Genomic DNA, 22,713 nt, shown 5'->3' with positions numbered 1-22,713 from the left:
TTAAAAAAAAAGACCCAAGCCAGAAGTATAAAGTCTGTGTAATAATGAATCACATAACCTGCACTTCAATACATTATTTGGACAGTCCCACTGAACCTATGCAATAACTCAAAGAGGCCAGTAAATCTCACTTCAAGGCATCATATGAAGCACACCACAGCCTCAGATGCTATATCAGGACATATTCTCTCTGCTGGCTGCCAATCAGTGCAGGCCTTACCTTAAAACCCAGGCAAAAAGTAAATTGGAGCGTTTTGAACTTTTAATATACTAGAGATTGAGAAAACCCACAAAACAAAGCAAGCAAAAAGCTTTTTTCAGGAAAAGTCTATCAATGTAATACCAAAAGACCAATAAAGCATGGGTCCTTCTATTATCCCCAAAGAGCTAAAGACATCAAATTGAGGTTTATGAAGTAAGCATTAGAAATATTTCCAGACTATAGTATGAGAAAGTAAAGGACACAAACTTGGAAGGTGAGATTTTTAGGAGAGTCTGTTGCAGAAGTGGGATTTCTGAAAGAACTTCCCATATATGGAAGCATGAATTTACATGCTTAAACTGCCTTAGATACTGAGGGATAAAAATTGAAAAATTTACATTATCTATCCTACTATGTAGGACAGAAGAAGAAGGGTCTACCCATGCATCCACAGTCAAAAACAAAGGTCTCACCCTGTCTCAGGCTGATGTCAGATTTTTGCTTCAGGTCAGCAAGTCCAGGTTTTGACAGACAGTTTGCTAGACAAATTCAGGTAGTTCTCTGTATTGCAATATCACGTAAGCATAGCAAATGACCTTATCCTCGAAACACATCCATTTCTAGCTTACTGAAAATCAAAGAGTTTGGAAGTCATTCAAATGTAATTAAGCAATTAAAAATAATCTTACCTTCTTTTGATCTTCTAGTTTATGACTTACTGGATTCCTTCCATGTTTGTTCATCTCTGAAGATAAATCCATCACATTCACTCCTTGCCCTTCAAAATGAAATTGGTTCAGCAATGCAGCAAACTAATCCAAAAAACAGGGGCTACAAACACAGAAACATGGTGCTTTTTTCCATCACACACCATCTCTGAACATCAATGACTTGGAGAAATGACTAGGAAATGCGTCGACTGAGCTGAGGAAAACTTTGCAGTTCACTCTTGAGACTTTCCAAATCACCATAGCGTTTTTAAAAGCTGATGCTTAAGAAGAGAAATACTCATCTACCACTTTTAACTCCAACTGCTATCTGTATCTTTCTTCACACATTTCCATTTTACAGGAGGTTACATCCTGACTGTGAACCTGTTGAGATAAAAAAAAAAAATCAAGATTGATGTACAATTTTCTGTTATATTATGTCTTCATTAGTGTGCGTGGATTTTGTGCAGTTTTGGTTTTTTCCTTTTTTTCTTTTTTTTTTTTTTTAGTTGGTTAGTGATGGTTTGGTTTTTCAGATTTGTTTGTTTTTGTTAAGCAGTACTGGAGTTTCATTGAGTACTTGGCAGGATGAAGTAATATATGATCCCATTCATTCCCCTCTACATCCCTCTGGGCACACAGAATATCCACTGAGAACAGCTAGTGAATTCCAGCTACCAATGTAAAGGAAAAGTTATAGGAAAGAGAAAAGCAAAAACTATTTGACTTAAATACTGAAAACACTAAATTAGAAATGGACTGAAATATCCTCCTTAAAATGTCAACTCCCACCCCCTAAGCTTTCTTATTGTGATCCAGCTACAAATAGGAGAAAGGGACAAGGGTGAGATACACCCAAAAATAAAACAAAATCAAGTGATCACTATTGATACAAAGAAGTTCTGAAAGCATAGTACTGTGTGAGATACAATTATACAATTTCTTCTTCAGACTAAAGAGTGTTCCAATAAGAAACGAAACTGTAGTTACTCTCAACACCACAGTGTGAGGCACCTATTCTTATTCATATTTATCTTCACATCCAATTGTACATGATAGTAATAAAGGACTAATCAAGCAGTAAGAACATGTCCTTTACAAAAATAACTAGAAACAAAGAGAAGACGCATTGGCCTCAGGAAATCACAGGAATATAAACAATCATACACTAAGCTACTATATGAGAGAACACATACCCAGACAGCTTGTTACCCAAACACTGAATTTTCCTTGCTATTCTGAGACTCACCTCCTTCTGCAGATAAGCAGTGTATAACAAACACACTCAAAGGAAACTCAAATGCTTAGAAACCATTTTTCTATTCATTATTTAGCATGTCCTGGGGAAAGTCACTGAAATAAAAACAAGACTAAGGTGTTAACTGCCCATAAAATAGGAAGTAGTCATTAAAACTATGCTGTTAAAATCTTCCATAAATTTATGATTTTATTGGATTAAGAAGCAGATCAGATTCAATAGTATACTAAAACCTTCCCAAGCACACACAGCTTTTCTCACCCCATTTTCACAGAATCTGAAGCACAGCAGGACACAGCCAGATATCACTCTCAGGTGCAGCCTGTTCCCACCCCCACCTGTGACTTCCCGCATTTGAGAGTTTCACAGATCCACAAACCCTAATGCCAGGATGCAGGAAGATGAAACATGAGATACCGCTGCAGGGATCAACATCTGGATTCATGCTTATAACAGTTGTAAAGCCAAGGTAAGTCAAAGCCAAGCTGTTAAAACCCAGCAGCTTCTCTGGTTCATTTCATGGTCAGACATGTGAATTATATTACTTCCCATGCCTGGCAATTATGCTAGGATAGGCAATTAAGCTATTCTGTGGAACTGCATGGTGTTTTCAAGCCAAAGTTGGACAGAATGCAAATAATTTTGTTTGGACTGCCCTCATTACTTTTAACATGCAAAGCACAGGGTGGCAATTCTTGCTTGTTCCATTCAGCACATTGTTCTGTGGTCTTCAGCCTTTTCAACATAAACAGCTATAATTAAATGCTCTTCACTGCCTTTTTTTTTTTTTTACAGTGGAACCAAATTTATTATTCACTATTCTACACTGATATTTAACATACACACAATAACAGAGTATCCATACTCTGTTAAAGTATCCATAGTCTAGATAGCATGATGATCACAGACTAAATAATAGTTTGTCAGTAGGTCACCTATAAATATAAAAGTCAAGGCGAGTTAGAGCTGTTTTACAATTTTATTCTCCTAACAGACACAAAAAAGTTATTCAATAACTATTTTTAATAATATTGAGATACTTATAGTAATATAGTCTTCCAGATGCATTTAACACTGCAAACACAGGCCTAAAGGAAGCAGAGCAAGCTATCCAAGCCAGGAACATCCTTAGACTTTCTTGCTAAACAACACAATGAGGAAAATACTATGTGGAAATATTTGTGATGGTTGGGGGGTTGAGGTTAGTGACTTCCTCCTCTTGAGAAACTATGGAAAGAATTCAGGGTGATGAGGCTTCTGGTTTAAGTAACTCAAATGCTTGCCTAAATTCAAGTGGACTTAAGTCACGTGAAATGTGTCTGAAATATCTTCTACTTCTCTGTGAGCTACAGGTTACTGATGGACTAGTGGGAACAACCCCAGAATATATTCTGAGAATTAACCAGAATTATCCTTTGTATACTGCCCTTATTGTCATCACAGATAATTCTCAAAAAGTTTACACTGACAGGATTTTCAGAAAGCAACCAGAATCCTCAAGCTCCCTACAGCCTCTTCCATGTACTAGTAGTAGCAGTAGTAATAACAATAATAATATGTTCCTGTAAGTGGCACATTCATTAAATATTTCATGGAAGTTAGCACAAATATCTTTACAGAGTCTGGATGTTGCAAATCAACCTGGTTGAGGAGAATGTTCAGGGAGGGGGAGTTGTAAGCAACTACTGTTAGTCAATTCTAACAGCTCTACAAAATCTATAAAGAAAAAGCTGCTGTAGGAAAACTTTAGATAATGAGGTTATATTCCCTAGGTTTCTTCCCATTGTCATTGGCCTTCAGGTGTATTAAAACTCCATGACCACATAAGGTGCACTCTGAGGGCTACCTGGGAGGCTTCACATCAAAACATTGCTCTGTGTTTATCACTGGCAAAGGTGAGGATGAGGGCTATGTTAGCAACCCAACAGATTACTTTCTTTTCCAAAATCTTCTTGTGCCCACATGGCATTTGCAATTTTTGCCATACCATTAAAGCAATTTTGAGACAGGTCCAGCTATAAAACTATGACTGTAATTTGCACTCTTCAAATTTTCTTTTTTGTGTACAGGGTAAGTCTACTGAATTGCATCCTGGGTATTATCAGCTACACTGACAATTGTTTATGCTTAATAAGAGTTATGTTTTTATTAAAGAATTTCTGGAAATACAGATACAAAAATTATTTTCTGGATATGTTGACAGGAAATGCCATGCAAATTTTAGAAGGACAATATAAATTTTCAGTACTAATACCTCATTGTTAAAATGGAGCTTATGGTTTATGTGCAGTTACAACAGATGTGGAATTTTGGGGTGCTAGGGAGAACAAACTGGAGACAATACCCATTTACCTATTTCAAACACGACAGTGTGTATGCCAAGACCAAAAGTAAGTGCCATCTGTAAACCTCAATGAACAACAGCTAAAGGAGATCCCAGATACTAAAGTAGATCCCAACCTTTGTTCTGTTCCCAGGGATGGCAGCATGTCTGAGAGAAGTGGTGGGAGAGTATCAAGACACTATGACTCCCCCGAGATGGGCAAAGGGGCACATCTTGTGCAAGGCACACTCTGCCCCACTGTCCTTGATGCTGATAAGGCTCACCACTGACATTCTGCAGAATGATTCCGTTTCACATTGAAGATAGGTAGGTCAGGAATATCAGGGGTATAACTTCCATACTTCACATGATCCTATGAATCTTCTAGGTGATGTGGCACCCCAGTATTGCTCTAACAACTTACCCATAGCAATAGTTTCACAATGGCCTTAAAAAAACCTCTAACCATGAAAGCTTCTTATCTTTCTTTGTAGTCTTTGCCCACAGGGAGAAAGCGTTAAGGCTCTCTGTATGGGTCTAACTTCAAACATTATGATCAGGCACACAAAGAGTTATCAGAAAAAGAAGATGATGTTGACTCTTGGAGGATTTGAGAGCAATTCCAGGGAACATTGCTTTTAGCCAGCATGCAGAATAAGAAGCCAGTATCTGTTCTCTGCACACACATATGATAGAAGTGCCATAGAAAGGCTTGTCTGCACCAGATAAAAGCAGTCTGGGAAGGCAGCTGGTGAGCCAAAAACATATCTCTAAGCACTGAGGCTTGCCTACAGAATTATTTACTCTGATACAAAATTAATTCTGCTCCAAACACATGCCTGATTCACAGCAATATGAAAACCTGCAGTGTTTACAGCTCTTTCTAAACAATGTAATGGTTTTTACTTAGATAGAAAGTGACCCCATTAGGACAAATCCAGAGATGATATTTCCTTTTTTAAGTGCATGTATGGTTCAAACATTTTGTATTGTTTCTGTAAGTGCTGTCACTTTATCCTCTGCATTTCTTCATAGGGCAAAACCCCTCTTCAGTACAGAATGCTATGTGGAGCCACCATATTATCAGTGAGGACAGAATTACAATTGTTTGCATTGTTCCTGGCTCTTGTCAATATTAAAACATTTCTTTTCAGATTTGTATGGATTAAAGGAAAAGATAAAGGGCAATCTAATATTACATTCTTGCAATGCTATTCTGCTAAGCAGGATGCCAATTGCCTCAAAAATCAAACTGAATGCACAAGTTAACATTGATGCACATAATAAATTAGAAAAAAATAAATTTAAAAATCATATACATATAAATACACACATGCATATTATATGAGTCTGTTCTATTCTCAGAAACTATTATTATAAATGGTACAGCAGCTCAGATCTTTCAGGTTTTCTTAAATCCTTTTTATCTTACATAGCAGCCTCCATCAAACAGGCTGAATTCTCTATACAGAATTTAGAGCTGCTATTACATGACAGTTTTATTTCAGGTTTGGAACCAGTACAGACAGGAATGCCTTCTCTTTTCCATCATCCCATTTTTTTGACACTGAGTATCAGAGATAAAGAAGCAAAAGAAAGGGAATACAAAGTCTATTTTAAAGAGATAGTCCAGTCTAGCCTTTTACTATGATGTCTCCTAAGGATTTGTTGTGAGGGATGACAGTTTTGTTGCACACAGAGTACTCTGTGCCGAGATCTGAGCATCAGACCAAAATGATAATTGGTTATCTTACCCAGAACTGCCCTGCTACATATGCAGCCTCTTAAGAGATTCATGAAATGTCTACATTTCACTGTGCCTTACAGCAGACATACTGCAAAGGACAAATTCCACCTTATATCAATTTCACCTCCAGTTTCAGTGGAATATTTGTCCATTTCTGTCCAAACTTGCTTTGAATGTTCCTCTGTACTGCTGATGAAATACATGAAAACAGTATAGTGTAACTTTTACATTTCTCATGTTTGGAAAACAACAGGAAGACTAAATATTCCTTTTTTTTTTACATGCTAAATACTCTGCAATATTTGTATTATTTTTATAACTCCGCATGTATACCAAAAGAGCTACCTTAAAAAAAGTAGATAGGCAATTATTCTCCAAAATCTACCAAAAACCTGGATGGGATAAGAGAGAGAAAGACAACACTAAAGTGGAAATTAAGGGGAATATGGAAAACATATTCTTGTACTCTAGCTGCAATAGAAAGAGTAAGCAAGAAAATACAATTCAATCAAACAATGCAAGTACACCTATAAGGATCTTAAATTGCTCTGACCCATTAACCAAAGTAGTCTCTTTATGCAAGAAAACTATTTATGAGGCTCATGAGAAAGAGAAAGGCTAATCAAAAATAGCAGAGAGCTCACATACCTTTGAAATTTTGTTTCCTAGGGAGCTATTAAGCCTTCATTTCTCTCGCTTTTAAGTTTTGATTGGCATGCTGAAAAAAGATGCAGCTGACCTGTGTCTGAGCAGTGGCTGATCTTCTGGGAGTTTTAATCATTTACAGCTATTGCTCTAATCAGATTGCCAAGACATAAAAAAAACCCAGAAAAATTGCTAAACACTTTTTTCAGAGCACTTTACAAAACTTCTAGGGAGAAAAAGGCCCCTGGGCTTTAGGAAATATGTTGATATATGGTAGCCCAATGGAGACTAATGCATCTGGTATATTGCAATAGCCCATGTATGTTAAAACTTTGCTACCATCAATGAACAGAATGCAGCCCAAGGGGAAGCGTTTTCTCTCTGGCTGTAAATATGGCCAACAGGAGCACATGTAAAGTTTCATGTTCATATGTTGCTATTTTGAGCAATTTACATATTCAAACACAAAAACAGCATACTGAAGGGGCTGCCAGTTACTCTTACGTGAAATACTTAAATTCCACCTCTCCTACTTTACCAGAAATAAGAATTTATTCTCCCCAACTTGATAAACCTAAGTTCTTGTAACTTAAGAACTTTGGTTAATTTAACCATTAACTTACACAGCCTCTCTTGATCTGTCAAGGCTTGTTAAATAGCTCAATTGGATAAAAGATTCAGCTGCATTTTCAGAACATTTTTAACTCAATGCCCGGTACAAGTCATAAAGCAAAAAAATCCTACCTATGCTCACAGACAATTTCACAGCTGCTTCAAAAGCTGCCAATTAATTATTTCAGTATTTGTTTAGTGGCAGCCTTTCCAGGTGAGCCCCATGCTCATCTCAAGAAATTATATATAGGTGCTGATCAAACATTGCAAACAGTGCTCTGTTACCTCAGTATTCAATCCATGTCCAGACCAGTCTCCTGCAATTAAATCAATTGATTCAAGCAAATATGTGGCTGAAACAACTCCTAGAGACTGCAGAGCAGAGATAACTGACTAAATGAGACTGCTGATTTAGGGTAGGGGAAGGGAGTAAAAGGAGGGGGGGAAAGGGGATGAAAATGGACTATAAATATTTTTTATAAAAAGACCCAAGTGACAAAAAAATATTTCAAATATTTGAAGACAAAAAGCATCAGTAGGCAGTGCTGTCTTAATCGTGAAGTAAAAAGATGACCTTTGATGGTAGAAGTTTTTCCTCACAATCACTGCATCAGAAACTAGTTTAAATTTGGGCTGGGAAAGACCTTCTGGGCAAATTTCTTCCTGGTCTGCCAGTGCAGAATACATTACTATATTGTATTTTCTAATGCTTTATTCTGCTATTACCCTAAATTCCCAAGTGACACAGCTCACAGTGCTTCCCACATGAGAATGTTAAACAGCCCAGTAGAAAAGAATCCTCTAAGAAGTTTCTCAAAAGATTGTCAAAAGTTTCTCAAAAGACATTGACTTAAAATTTAAGCTGAATTTTACATTCTTCAAGCAATTTGCATCAATATTTACCAACACAGATTATTGCTAACATCATATATTTTTATATACTGACTGTAACCTCTCAATTTGGAACACATTAAAAATCTGTTTTTATTAATACAAGTATCTAAGCAAACTTTGATTTTTGACTTATCTTAGGTCTTAGTCCATTCCAGTAAAACTCAAACAGAACTTGAGAAAACCACATATAAACTGCATTTTAAGATGTCAAAGCACTTTACTAGTTGTTCCCAAGAATCTCAAAGATAGAAGTCTATTCACAGGTTATGTTAAAAGAGTTTTAACTAACGATAACATGGACTGGAAATACAGGAATACCTAGACAGTCCTAAGCTATACTGAAAATGTAAAACTAAAAAGGCTTTGAGGTAACATGTAGTTGTTATGGGAAGTATAAGGTCTTTGTGTCTACCTAGAGCACACCTTCACTCATGAATGCTTAAATTATGTCTCAAAATGGTAACACGCTCAAAGAATGTCACACTCCACATGTAAAGATATTTTCATCACTAGGTACACCAAATTACCCAGTGTCCGTGGGACAATCTCGAGTGGGATTCATCTGAACAAACACTGTTGCATAAGTCTAAAATCATGGCTTGGTGGTTTCCCTGTAGTTTGAGGAAGTAAATAGTCATTTTTAGAATAGAATTCTTCTCATCCAAACTAGCTGAGATGAATCATGACCTAGGGGAACAATGATCTAAGTGGCTTTGGAATGCACAGACTTCTGTTGTATGTATGAAATCAGGTGAGACAAAACTTTTCCTTCAAACCAGACATCTTAAGGGATGGAATATGTGAGGCTCATGCATTCAAACAAATGTTAGAAAACCATAAAAAAAACAAAAACAAAAACAAAGTCTAAACAGGCCAATACATCTAATCAAGTCCTACTGGAGCAATCCCATACAAGTAATCTACCAGCTATCTCCTCATTCAGAGTGGATGTGCAGGAACAACAGATTTTTCTGCTTTGTCATAGGTGTAAATGCTGGCTGCCACAATAACTGAGCTACTCCAGGGGAAATGAATCTGCGTCTTTCACACAAAGCTGCCTACAACAATTGCTTCACTCAGAGCTATGCCTCCTTTTTCCTAAAAGTCTAATGTTGACTTGGCAGAGAGTTTTTCAATAGTCTCACAAAAACGTACTGATTCATCTCAAATAGGAAAGGCACAAATACACCTCAAGTATTTCAAATGTCTCCTGTTTTTTATTTGTTTATGTTAAAGAAGGTGTATTCTGCATCTACTCAAATCAACAATAAACCTTGTTGTTGTGGTTTAGGGATGATACTCTCCAATTTAGTCCTGCTAAAACTGCTTCACAATTGCTTCCCTCTCCCTCTGCCAGTGGGTGCACAAAAGGCATAGATCATGGGTCAAGCTAAGACCATTTACTAGAAAGAGCAATGAGATAAGAAAATTAACAGTGACAGCAACATTATTAATAGGAAAAGTTATAAAACAAAAAAAGGATTTCCAAAGAAAGCCTGTAATTGTAGACAGTAATCAAATACCAATCAGCTCTTCTCCACTACATTTTCTCCCACTGGAAGGAACATCCTTCTCAAAAGCACAAGAGAGACCTTTTTCCCAACTCCAGGCATTGACTGTGAGATAATACAGAAAAACCTCCTAGTCATAGCTTCTCAGCTACTACAAAAAATTAACTCTGTCCTGGCCAAAAGTAGGACACTTGAAAGCAGGCCTTTGGCCATTTTCTTTCAAACCCTTACAACAGCTTTGAAAGGTTTTTTTGCCTCTTAATATGCAGAACAATTTTTTGACACAGTCTTTTCTTAGCAGACATAGCTTGACCTATTTCTGTAATGTAACACTGACAATCTCCTTATTGCATCATACAAGTTACTTCCCCTGAAAAAATAACAATAACTGGGACAATCTTATAAGTTCTACCTGTGTCAATACCACTCCTTATATCTGAGTAACATGGATCCCTGACCTAGCTACAAATTTCCTCCTCACCCATACCCTGTGCTCGTATTTAGAGATTCTGTGATCCTTTGTCAGACATTAGAGGCATTTGTCAGATTAGAAACATTTAAATCAAAGGCTAGGTTTGCAACATGTTTTATAACACCATTTGTAATATCTTCAACTATTCACTGCATGAATTATATTGTCTGCACCATTTTTGATTTTGTTTCTCATATTTAAGTAATTCTTAATATCATACATTTAACATCAAACTTTCCTCAGATCCTGAAAGCTAAATTGTAACAGTGAATTTCTGATTGTTGTGATTTTAAGACCAGCTGAAAAACTGAGCATGGTACAGCTGTTTTCTCAACCTCTCTTTCTTCCTCCCTCCTACCCTGACGGAATGGAATGGGATATCTAAATAACAATTTTATGTTGAGATAAGAACAGTTTATTAGTTAAAACTGGTGGATCTACAACTCAGCTGAGGTGAGCTACCAGAAGTTCTATTCCTCCTTTTAAACAAACACGTGTTCCAGTCATTCAAAAAGTGCCAAAAATTAACTCTATTTAAAATGTGCAATAATTAAAGAAAAAAATTCTAATTATCAATGCAAACAATTCTTATTTTCTCTGCTGAGACAGCTGTCTTGTAATTTGCCCTTCCAATTATAAAATGTGATTCATGTCACAAACACACTGCTGAATTAGACCACAAATGTGCACTGCTTGCACTGCGGTATTTACATCTAAATGTTGTCAGTCTCCCAGACACTTGGTAATCAACACACAGAATATGTATCATTCAAGATAAAGAATTACAAAGGTCAGAGATCATCCACAATAACAAAAAAAAGCACAACTGCTTCATGTGATAAAACACACATGGAGTTGTGAACAGTATTTAGCTGGATAATATCTGCATCTCCTATGTATAAGAATCAGAATTTATCATTAGCATTACATAATCAGAAATCAGGTATGGAAAAAACTCAGAGAAATTTAGCAGCCAGGTTTTTAAGAAAACCTGGTTTCTGAAATTAAAAACTCAAATTTAATTATTTTGCCAGATGCACACACTGGCAAAAGACAACAAACAGTTCTGTAAAATGTATTATGTATTCTACAAAAATAGTACCTACCTGAAGAACTTTCTGTAATTAAATGCATTATATATTTGTGTACAAATATTAAAATGTTTCACCCCAAAAAGATGTCCCTGTCCTATAAATTTTTGACAGCTAATAACATTTCAGTGTAAAAGGGTAATCCTGAACATATTACTGCACCTAAAAATACAGCCAGCATACACAGAATATTGTTTTTATGCAGAAAAACACTCCACACTTTTTTTTACACACTCAATGTAAATTTGCACAAAATTCAATGACTGCTATTAAATAGCATGCACACAAACCAGTTATTACTGGATAATACTAGCAACCACATCAAAATACTTGTACAATATTGATTTTTTTTTAAAATAGCGTACTACTGCTTCCCAAATTCCACAAATATATACAAAGGAATGTGATATGAATGTTGTTCAGGTGATGCAATAAGAACGTATGATTTTTCATCATGTCACTGTGAGATTTTGCACGAAAATGTTTTGGATGGATCCAAGGGACCAGACGGGATCCATCCCAGGGTGATGAGGGGATTGGCAGATGAGCTTGCAAAGCCGCTCTTCATCACCTACCAACAGTCCTGGCTCACTGGTGTGGTTCCAGATGACTGGAAGCTGGCCAGTGTGACACCCATTCACAAAAAGGGTGGGAAGGAGGATCCCGGCAGTTATAGACCAGTCAGCCTGACCTCAGTACCAGTTAAGGTAATGGAGCAGTTTCTATTGAGTGTCATCACTCAGCACTTACAGGATGGCCAGGGAATCAGACCCAGCCAGCAGGGGTTAGGAGGGGTAGGTTGTGTTTGACCAACCTGATGGTGGTCAAACCAGATGATCAGGTAACCCACCTGGTGGATGTAGGAAAGGCTGTGGATGTTGTGTACCTGGACTTCAGCAAGGCCTTTGACACTGTCTCCCAGAGCACACTCCTGGAAAAGCTGGCAGCCCACAGCTTGGACAGGAGCACTCTGTGCTGGGTTAGGAACTGGCTGGATGGCCAGGCCCAGAGAGGGGTGGTGAAAGGTGCTGCAGCCAGCTGGGGACCAGTGACCAGGGGTGTCCTCAGGACTCTGTGCTGGGACCAGTTCTGTCCAATATTTTTATTGATGACATGGATGAGGGGATTGAATCTTTCATTAGTATATTTGCAGACGACACCAAGCTAGGAGCGTGTGTTCATCTACAAGAAGGTAGGAGGGCTCTGCAGAGAGAACTGGAATGGCTGGATGGATGGGCACAGCACAGCAAGATGAAGTTTAATAAATCCAAGTGCAGAGTCCTGCATTTTGGCTGCAATAACCACTTGAACATGATAGGATGGGGACAGTGCAGCTGTACAGTGCCCAGGTAGAAAGGGACCTGGGGGTACAGGTGACAGCCAGCTGAACATGAGCCAGCAGTGTTCCCTGGTGGCCAAGACGACTGAGGGCATCCTGGCCTGTGTCAGGAATAGTGTGGTCAGCAGGAGCAGGGAGGTCATTCTCCCCCTGTATTTGGCACTGGTGAGGTCACACCTTGAGTGCTGTGTCCAGCTCTGGCCCCTCAGTTTGGGAAGGACCTTGAGACGCTTGAGCGCGTCCAGAGGAGGCAACAAGGCTGGTGAGGGGCTGGGAACACAAGCCCTGTAAGGAATGACTGAGGGAGCTGGGGGTGTTTGGCCTGGAGAAAAGGAGACTCGGGGGAGACCATATCACTCTCTACAACCTCCTGAAAGGTGGCTGTAGTCAGTTGGGGGTTGGTTCTTTCTCCAGGCAGCAACTGACAGAACCAGAGGACACAGCCTTAAGTTGTGCCAAGGGAAATATAGGTTGAGTATTAGGAAAAAGTTTTTTACAGAAAGAGTGACAAAGTTCTGGAATGGTCTGCCCAGGGAGGTGGAGGAGTCATCATGCCTGCACGTGTTTAAAAGAAGACTGGATGTGGCACTCAGAGCCATGGTTTAGTTTACATGTTAGGGCATGGGTTGGACTAAATGGCCTTCAAGGTCTCCTCCAATGTAGTGATTTTGTGAAAACACTGAATTATTACTACTTGTATATTTCTACATTCTTGCTGTTTGTAGATTAAAAAAAATAGCAATATCATACAAGTAGAGGCTAGGACAGAAGAAAAAGCTCAGAAAACAACATCTTTACCCAAGGAGGGGATCATATTGCAGTGATAGAAATTTAATGGTTCTTCAGGAAGTATAATGAAGCCTTATCTCAGGAGACCTCTGTTCTCCACACACAGAGTGGTGACAGCTCATCCTTACCAGAAACTGATACACAGAGGACAGCACTTGCCTTGAGAGTGTTAAATCCTCAGCACATTAGATGCCTGCTGTCATCAGAGAGTAGCATTACCATGCAGCCTACCAAGCTAGCTTAGATACTGCAGTTCAGACAAAGAGACTGCTCTGTATTTTTCAGTACCACAAATTGAGAACAACTCTGTTTAATTTGAGTGTGTCAGCCTTTACAGCCCACTGCCTAGTTCCCCATACCACTACATCAACAAGCCAAGTCTGGTCTTGGCAGGCAGTGGGGAGCTGCACAGCAGCAAAGGCAGTTCCCTGGAGTGGAAGGGAAAACACAGCTTTATCCTGCCACGTTAGGAGCAGTATCCATCAGCTGCAAGACTATTCTGCACAGACATCCTCTGACAGAAAGTGGATCTCTAATACAGAACCCTTGAGTAGAGAAATAAAGGGGAAAGCTGTGAAACATTTGTGGTTACAGAAGCACTTGACTAAGCTTTCTCCAAAACAACAGCAGAAAGAAAACCAGTCTAACTCAGCAACTAAGCATTTACGCACACAACATTCCAAGATAATAGGAAACAGAACACAGTCTTTTGCATAAGAATCATGATGAAAACTCACAACCTGGTCATTCAATGTAACTGAACCAAGCAAAAAGCTGTGGGCTCCATAAGAGTTTGAGATAGGTCTAGGTAAGTAAGATTTGTAAGCAATAAAACATATACTCAGCTATATTATAAATAAATAACAAAAAAAAAAGCCTCAGCCAGATATTTCTGTGCATAACTTCCCAGTAAGTTCAAATTGTACTCTAGTATTTGCAGTCTAGAGGAACTTATTGCTCTGAGATCAGCAAGTTTTATTAGCATTCCATTGCAGTGCTGGACACACACACTAAACATCAATATCTTCAACTGGAACAACTGTGTTCTGCTTTAAATATATTTGAATTAATACATACAGAAAACATCATTGAGATCAGGCTCTCTTCTGATGGGCCAAAAAAGCAATTTTTTCTTAAAAAAAAATTTGTGAAGTCATGTTTAAAGCAATTTTTAAAATCTGGTTAAACTTGTAGGGTCTCTGTATTATGAACATACTTGTTTACCTTGAACATGCTAGTAATTTCTAGGAGCAAGGGAACAACGTCATGCATACCACCCCCCTCCCCTTACCCCTTTTTTTATTCTTACTCCTTAATAAAATGAGTTGAAACAAATAAACATAGCCAATTTTCATGACTGTTTCACAAAAATTGGACTACTAACAAAGGTCATCTATGCAGTTTACAACAGATGTTAGTAGCAATAACAGACAAAATGCAGAGACCCATGTTATTTATGACCTGAAATTGTTTTCATTAACTACTTATAGTAACATTTATCTGCATAATATTTTCAAAAATAAAACAATCAAAACAATTATAGCATTTTATAAGCAAACCACTTTCTGGTCCTGATCCTATAACCATGCTAAGAAGCATCTTAGCAGCCATTCACACTTACAAGAACACAATTTCCTATCTTCACATGAAATGGTGAAAGTAGTAATGACAATGACAATGAGATTCACATTTCATCACATTGTTTAGTGAGCTCTCTTTCCTTTATATAAAAATTGTTGTTGTGCTAGATAAACCATTTAACACCATGTCTTTCATTAGCACAGAATGAAAAATGAAAAGGAGAAGACGACAGACTCCATCCTGATCACAGCAGGCAACCACCCATAGTAAAAAAAAATCTATGATGACAAAAGCAGATATTAAATGTCAGATTTAGCAGAGCCAAGAGGCAAGCTGGTGGCAGTCCATCTATGACAGGGCAGACACACAGGCAGGATAATTTGCCCTACTGCTGCCCAGGGTGCATACGTTCTCTGGGTACAGGATCAGGCAACATTGTCAGTCTGGCACCTCAGAGGAGCCCTTAGCTCTTTTGCACAGGTATTTAAAAATAGTCCGCTGTTTTCGTGATAAAAAACTTTTTCTCATCTATTCCATTTTTATCGTGCCCTTTTGCCAGACAATTTTCAAGTGCTTAATATTAATTAGCTCTCAAAAGGCATATTTAAAGAATAGACAATCATTTCATCCACACTTCTATCCTCTGTGGCACAATGTGGTGACAACAACATGACAGCTACTTAAAAAGCAAAATATAATAATGGAGAACCTAAAGCTGCTGAGGGCAAATTTTCTTAAGCTTGAATTTTCAAAGCCTATTCAAGGCCCCAGCTGAGCTCCTGTGGGCTTCTTTGAAGCTTCTAGCTTTCCTAATCAACCCAAGGATCTTTTTTCACAGAGAAATGAAAATCTCAATATTATTAAACCCTATTAAGCACATACCTTTGCCCCATCCTGCCTTTATTTTGTTATCTGGGTATTTCTTGAAATTTCTGTGCAGTACTTATGGGCATTTTTTGTTCCCTGTGAATTACTTTGCACTTTCCTACTTTCCAGAAGGATATCCTATTACTATATCTCAGACTTCAGAGTATGTTTTCTATTGACCTTCATGTAAAATTCAAAATAGGAAATTAAAATCATACACAAAACCAGGATGGAGTAAGAATAGTAAAGGAAACAATTACAAGACTATATTTCTAAATGCCTGAAAAATGCATAGCCAGACAACAACTGGCAGGTAAACTGTAAGTAATATAGCACTGTTGGTTTGCATTTCAAAGACTTAATGTACTAACAGTGACAATTAATTTATAGTTATTATCTATTGAGATATTTTTATTGGTCACCTGCACTATTTATGATACATTTATTCCACTTTTTTCAATGGCAAACACTGCAGGCCCCAGGTCAAGCACTAGGAAGTGCATTGGAGGAACAAGAAAAAAGGATTTCAGTTTTGTCAGAACAGCAAAATACTGTTTTAAAATATCTAGTATGGATATTGAGATGGCATAGATAAATTATCTACAATGAAAGAAGTAGCTGATGCTAATAACCGAGCTAAATTGGTAAAATAACCAATTAAAATGTCATCTTTAATTAAAATGCCAATTAGAGCAAAGGGTTATTAAGATACATGTCAGTCACTAAAACTGATGAATCGTAATTCTTTTACAGGATGTCTTTTCTTTAGCCTCCCCCAAGAGCAAGAGCTCTTACCCAAAATAAAACCAAGCTCTCATTGCCATTTTTTTAACAACATTGCACATTCAAACGATTCCAAAAGGCAAAATTTAACAGTGCTACAACATAAATTAACCAGCTCTTAAGACAAAGAGATATCCAACGGGGAAAAAAAAAAAAGGCAGAAAAAAATGCTTCAGGAAAAAAAAGAAGGGCAAATAAGGTAGCCTGAGGGTAGCTTGGTATGGCAGCTGATATGAAATGCAGATCCTTCTTCCCAGCCCCCCACCTCTGAAATGAAATCTTCTCCAGATTTCAAAGCTTGTATAATGAGGAGCCAATAAAACATTATCATCTGCTAATGCCTGTTACCACTGATTCACAGGACTTCCTTTCCCTTCAATTAACCCACATCACACAGATCACCATGGTTTACTAGACTGTGCATGAGGATGGGGATTACACTCCAATTGACATAAGATAATAACACACACAGTAGAAACAGAGCAATAATACCTCCAACAAGACCTGTAATTGGAGCAGAGATATTGCAATGACAGATCTATTAGCACAAGGTCAGTGGGAAAACATCTGGGTTTCAAGCTTACAAGGGGCAGTTTGCTGGCCTGACCAAAAAGTCATCAGTCTGTTTTCTTCCCTGTTTTAGCTCAGTAGGTTTTGGATCAAGACAGCATCATTATTTTGGTATCTCAGTATTGCTGCATTCAATCACATCAAGAAACAATAAATCCATGCATATAAAGTCATCCACCAACTGGATATCACGGTGCCTTCCTTCTATTTCCTCAAAACCAAAATTTAGCAAAAAGGAATGCAACCCAGTGAAGCTTAATTCACAGCCTGAAAACAGGCTTCCAAATCTAGAAATCAGCAGCAAAATGAAGAAATATGTACACATACAATTTTTTTTTGCTTTAATGTATCCATTTATTTGGTTTCATCTCAGCCTAGCCTTTCCCTGCTTTGCCATCAATACTCCCTTACACCTGCTTCATTTAAAGATCTCTTCAGAAAATGCAATTTATTTTATGAATGTGTGAGCCAGCTAATCTGTCTCAGACTAATCAACCTTAGCTTCTATTGTTTTACCTTCCAGGGTATTCTGTTCTATAAACTCCTTTCCTTACCATGCTATATTTCTAATACACAGGACTAGAAAACTGATAAATAGCACACTCCTACAGTGTTGGGGTTTTCATTGTTGCTGGTTTTGTAAGGTTTTTTAACTAAACAAATCTTAGAAAGCCTATATTTTATTACACTTCTGCTTAAGGAGAATGCAACTTCATTCCAGTCTGTAAGGAATTATTGAGAGAGAAATTACCATCCTGCTCATCAAAATCTCCAGAGTCATCACTGATAGTGCTGTAACACATTTATTATGCGTTCTTCCATATTGCCTGTTGGCATTCAATCTGCCCTTTGATGGTGAAATATGCAAACCGTAGAGGCAGAATTATGCGGTTCATATTCCACCTCGTCCTACCTCCTGAAACTCAGCCACAGAGACAAGATCTGTTATACACTCCTGTACTCCAACCTGACCATCAAATATCAGCCTATTTTTATAACGTAATATTTGCAGGAAAATGAGTAAGAAAAGGGAGATCAAATAGCTGTTGGAAATTTATTACTAAAACCTCAGAAAATTGCTTTTCTGAAAGGTTGATAAATTTGCAACCGGTCACAGAATCAACTGGATTGGAAAAGACCTTTGAGATCATTGAGTCCAACCTATGACCTTACACAATATCATCAACTAGACCATAGCACTGACTGCCACATCCAGTCTTTCCTTAAACACCTCCAGAGACAGTGAGTCCACCACCTCCCTGGGCAGCCTACTCCAATGCTCAGTCACTCTTTCTGTGAAGAACAACTTACTGACATCCACCCTAAACGTCCACTTGGGCAGCTGAAGTCCTCTTAAGAGCACCGTGTGCTTTTGTCCTTTTGCTGGTTGCCTGGGAGAAGAGACCAACCTGGCTACAGTCTCCTTACAGGGAACTGTAGATAGTGACAGGATCTTGCCTGAGCATCTTCTTTTCAACTTAATTTTTATCTTTACCATATTCCCATCTCTGGAAAGCAGAGTAGAATTGGACTTGGCACCTACTATGCGATGCTACACTAATACTCTACATCCATACTATTTATTGCCAGGTAGAGGTGTCTTGGTATTTTGATTCTTTAGGAGATAAATTATGATGACTTAGTAATGAGTAAACTGAATATTGGTTACTAAGAATATTCAAGTCATTTTTAATTACTAAAATAGGAAAAATGAAACTTAAAACCCACTAATCTCTGACTTCATAAATAAGGTAGTATAAGTATAAATATCCTTCCAGTGAATTATTTTGGCATACTTTGTAGCAAAAATAGCCAATACAAGCTATTTAAGATCAGAAAGTTTTCAGTATCTAGTAGAATGTTGAACAAAGTGCATCAAAGCAGACAGCAGTGGCTAAATAAAACTTCAGTACATCAGAAACTTCACAAGGAAATAAAGCAAATGAGCATCCATACCAGCAGAAATAGATGATCAAGAACAGAGACATCTAGAAAAACAGCATAAATTTTTTTTTAAAAGGGAAAACACACTACACCCCAAAAGTTCAAGCTCTTTACTACTGGGCATCCTTTTCCTTACCACCTTTAAAAGTATCTAACACACCTGCCCTTGGTTTCCAATAAATCAACTGATCCATCTTTTGCAGAGTTATTATACAGATCTTCCTAGCAGAAAAACAATAGTCTGAGTTATAACTGAAGCAAGAGTTACCAGAATTAGGCTTAAAAAACTTAATATATCTGCTACCACTAGGCTTGCTTTGAGTATAGATTCTATAGGTCGCCTTAAAAAAAAACTATGTTAATTAACAACATCCTCTCTCTGGATTATTATATTTTCAGATCTAACAAAAGCAAGAGAACTGGCAGAAGACTTGGCATGTTTAATTGGCCAAATGAAACACAATACACAGAGGAAGATGAGATAATACAGCTTCTGACAGTGAAGTAGTGACTGCACCAAAACATATGAAATGAAAAAAATTAAAGATACTGTAAAACTGTATTTTTTTTATTAGTAAATTCAGGGACACATGCTACACATAAAGTCATCAAATTTATGTATTAAATATAATTTGCTTCATTCTGAAATACTGCTTCTTCAGAAAAGCTGAAAAACACACAGTTAGGATGACTTGACAGTCTTGTTTATTGCTCCAAAATCTTTGCCCATTGGTTTTTAGTTTGAGTTGCTGCTTGAAAAGCTTTATACCAGTCTATTAACAGGTCATATGATGCATTATCTTAGCACAGGACTGATCATTTTGAAGCACACAAATTTCTACCCACATCACTACATTGCTATTGCCATTACTTAATGACATGAGATTTGTACACCACCCAAACACACAGTGCTACTGCCACAGCACATCTGGAGTTAGTCTGTGATATTCTATCAGTCTCCTCATGCTTTAAGAAACAGAAAAATGCCACACATCTGGCACAGCTGCTTATGATCCTCATTTGTGTCTGAAAATAGAGGACTAGACCCATCTTAGCAGCAAGACTATTCCAGGAACAAGTACCCATAAAAAAAGATGAAACTTTCCTCCAGCACCTCATATATTTTCACATCAGAGTGATATTTTTTCCTTGATACTGCTAAAAACCTTCTTTTGGAAAATATGTAAAATTACTTTGTTTTCAATTGGTGATAAGCCTTACCAGAAACACCCTCAAAGCTCAGCCTAAGCTGTGCTGCAGAAGAGCCTACACATCTAGCCTGTACCTGCCAGGGTCTGTGGGCAGTGAGACACACTGATGTGTCTTTCCACACCCTCCCACAGCTTCTGTTCAGCAGAAGCTCATGTGCCAACCGGGACTATGGCATATTTATACTTTGCCTCCTTAGAGACTCCTAATATTACTAATTACTCCTCTCAAAGCAGTTAGTGTTAGACATTACAACAAATGGTGTTTTCTCAAAGAACCTGCTGAAGATAAACATCCCAAAAAGAGCCTCCAACATCTAGATCAATTTGACAAAACCATCCTGGAAAACTTAATTTGATTATAAATGCTAAGGTCACAGGAAGAAGGGAAAAGAGACATTTAGCATGAAGTGAATGAAATATTTACAGAGCTGAAAAATTAAGTAGCACAATGCATAACACAGAGCCTGAAGGACTGGTATTGTTTAGTCCTGACACATGACTCATAGCTTTAAGTGCAGTTATGTGCAAAGATGAATCAAGTTATTTCAACATTTCTATTCCTACAATGGTAAAAGCTCTAAAACGAACAGAAAAACAGAAAATCAAACCCTGCCACATGACCACAGGCAGCAAGGCAACAGTTCAACAGTTTACCTGACACAACCCTGCATGTCCAAGACTGTCTCCACTTCATTCTCCCCACGAGGGCATCTAAGGACTGCTCTCTGCTGCCAGCACCAGTCCTATGACTACACTGATGAATCATGGAGTCTCTTCTCATGATGTGCACAATCTCTATCCACTAGCAGCTCTGACTATAGTCAATCTGCTCTTTGGATAGAATATCCAGCCCCAGGCTGGAATGAGAAAGATCTGTATATTTGGGATCTTGATTATAGTAAACACAAAGTTCAGCTCTCAAAAACTAGCTCATCCCTAGCAAAATGCCACCATTTTGTTTGCAGGTTTTAAGTCCATCACTACATTCTCCTGTGTCACAAATAGGGCCATTAGCAGCATTTTTCTTCCATGCTTTCTGCAACATCATTCTCTTGGGAAATTAATTAAAAACCTACACAGAGAATTGCATTTCAATCTGGACAGTTTCCCTCCCTCCTCCTCCTCCCCCATCTCCACTATGGACATGTGATAAAATTAAAGAAAATTATTTTGAAGGAAAGTCAGATGCGATGCAGCATCCCAAATGTTTACACATTTCAGAATATCACCATAGAACAATTCATTCTTCACTGGTTCCAATGGGAGAAAGTATAAGGAACACACTACTAGTATCAGAAGCTTACAAATAGAAAGGAGAAAAAGACAGCTCTGTATTACCACAAGCATTCAGAAAATTACCAGTAACAATGAAGTCATGTTACGAGGATAGAGTTGTGTCTTTTCATGGCATATATTCATTTAAAAGGCACAGAGCAGACTGTGACAGCTTACTCAGGAATTGAGAAGCATGTAATAAATCACAAAGTTATAAACAACAGCATTATCCTACAGACTAGTAAAAAAGTTATTCATTTACTGCTCATAACACACTGGCTGGATGGTGCTTCATAGCTCCAATGAAGAAAAATATCTGTTTATATTCCTCCAAGATATCAGTACTTAAAAAATCATATTAGTCGCACAGTGAACTATCTGAGAATAATGCTTAGCTCTTTATTTTCAGCTAAGCACAAAACTGCATTTATGTTATGTACTCAGAGCTGTTCTCATACCAGGCTAAACCAGCACATTTTCACATGATCTCTACTAGGGAAGAATCCAACAACAAAAGTGAAAACAAAATTCCCAACAGAAAATTATTTGTTTGAAGGAATGTCTTTACAGATCCTCAGATTTATTAATAACACATTTTTAGCTGTTACTGTATTTCCCCACCAACTAGACACATCAACTCCAAGCTACAATTTGAAAAAGACCACACTTTTCAATGTTATAGTTCTATATAATTAAGTATATAAAAGACTTCTTATACTTTTGTAAGAAACCATAAGCAGCAATTACTGTTACAAGTGACTGCTGCCATTCAAAAAAAAAAGTCACTACATATTTACACATGTATTTGTAGGAAAGAGAAATGATAATTGGTGCTTTGGGAGGACTCCTTTTAGAGATCACAGGGGATATAGGACATTAAAAGTAACAG

General features: G+C 37.7%; 1 protein-coding gene and 1 pseudogene across 4 annotated transcripts in view; one reads left to right on the top strand and one right to left on the bottom strand.

The window, feature by feature from the left end:
* The window catches only part of NAV3 (neuron navigator 3), a 503,615-nt gene that overhangs the window by 377,325 nt on the left and 103,577 nt on the right, over positions 1–22,713 (bottom strand). For all 4 annotated transcript variants that reach the window (XM_064419581.1, XM_064419580.1, XM_064419582.1 and 1 more), the window contains 2 exons: positions 1,074–1,296; positions 892–980 (listed from right to left, as the gene is read on the bottom strand). In XM_064419581.1, the coding sequence (XP_064275651.1) occupies positions 892–980; positions 1,074–1,173 (189 nt within the window). In that variant the 5' untranslated portion in view covers positions 1,174–1,296. The remainder of the gene's footprint in view (positions 1–891; positions 981–1,073; positions 1,297–22,713) is intronic.
* Positions 11,993–13,410, top strand: LOC135301431 (uncharacterized; annotated as a pseudogene).

This window comes from Passer domesticus, chromosome 5 (assembly GCF_036417665.1).
Source record: "Passer domesticus isolate bPasDom1 chromosome 5, bPasDom1.hap1, whole genome shotgun sequence".
In the NCBI taxonomy this organism is placed as follows: domain Eukaryota; kingdom Metazoa; phylum Chordata; class Aves; order Passeriformes; family Passeridae; genus Passer; species Passer domesticus.
This window is presented reverse-complemented; position numbering and strand designations above follow the sequence as displayed.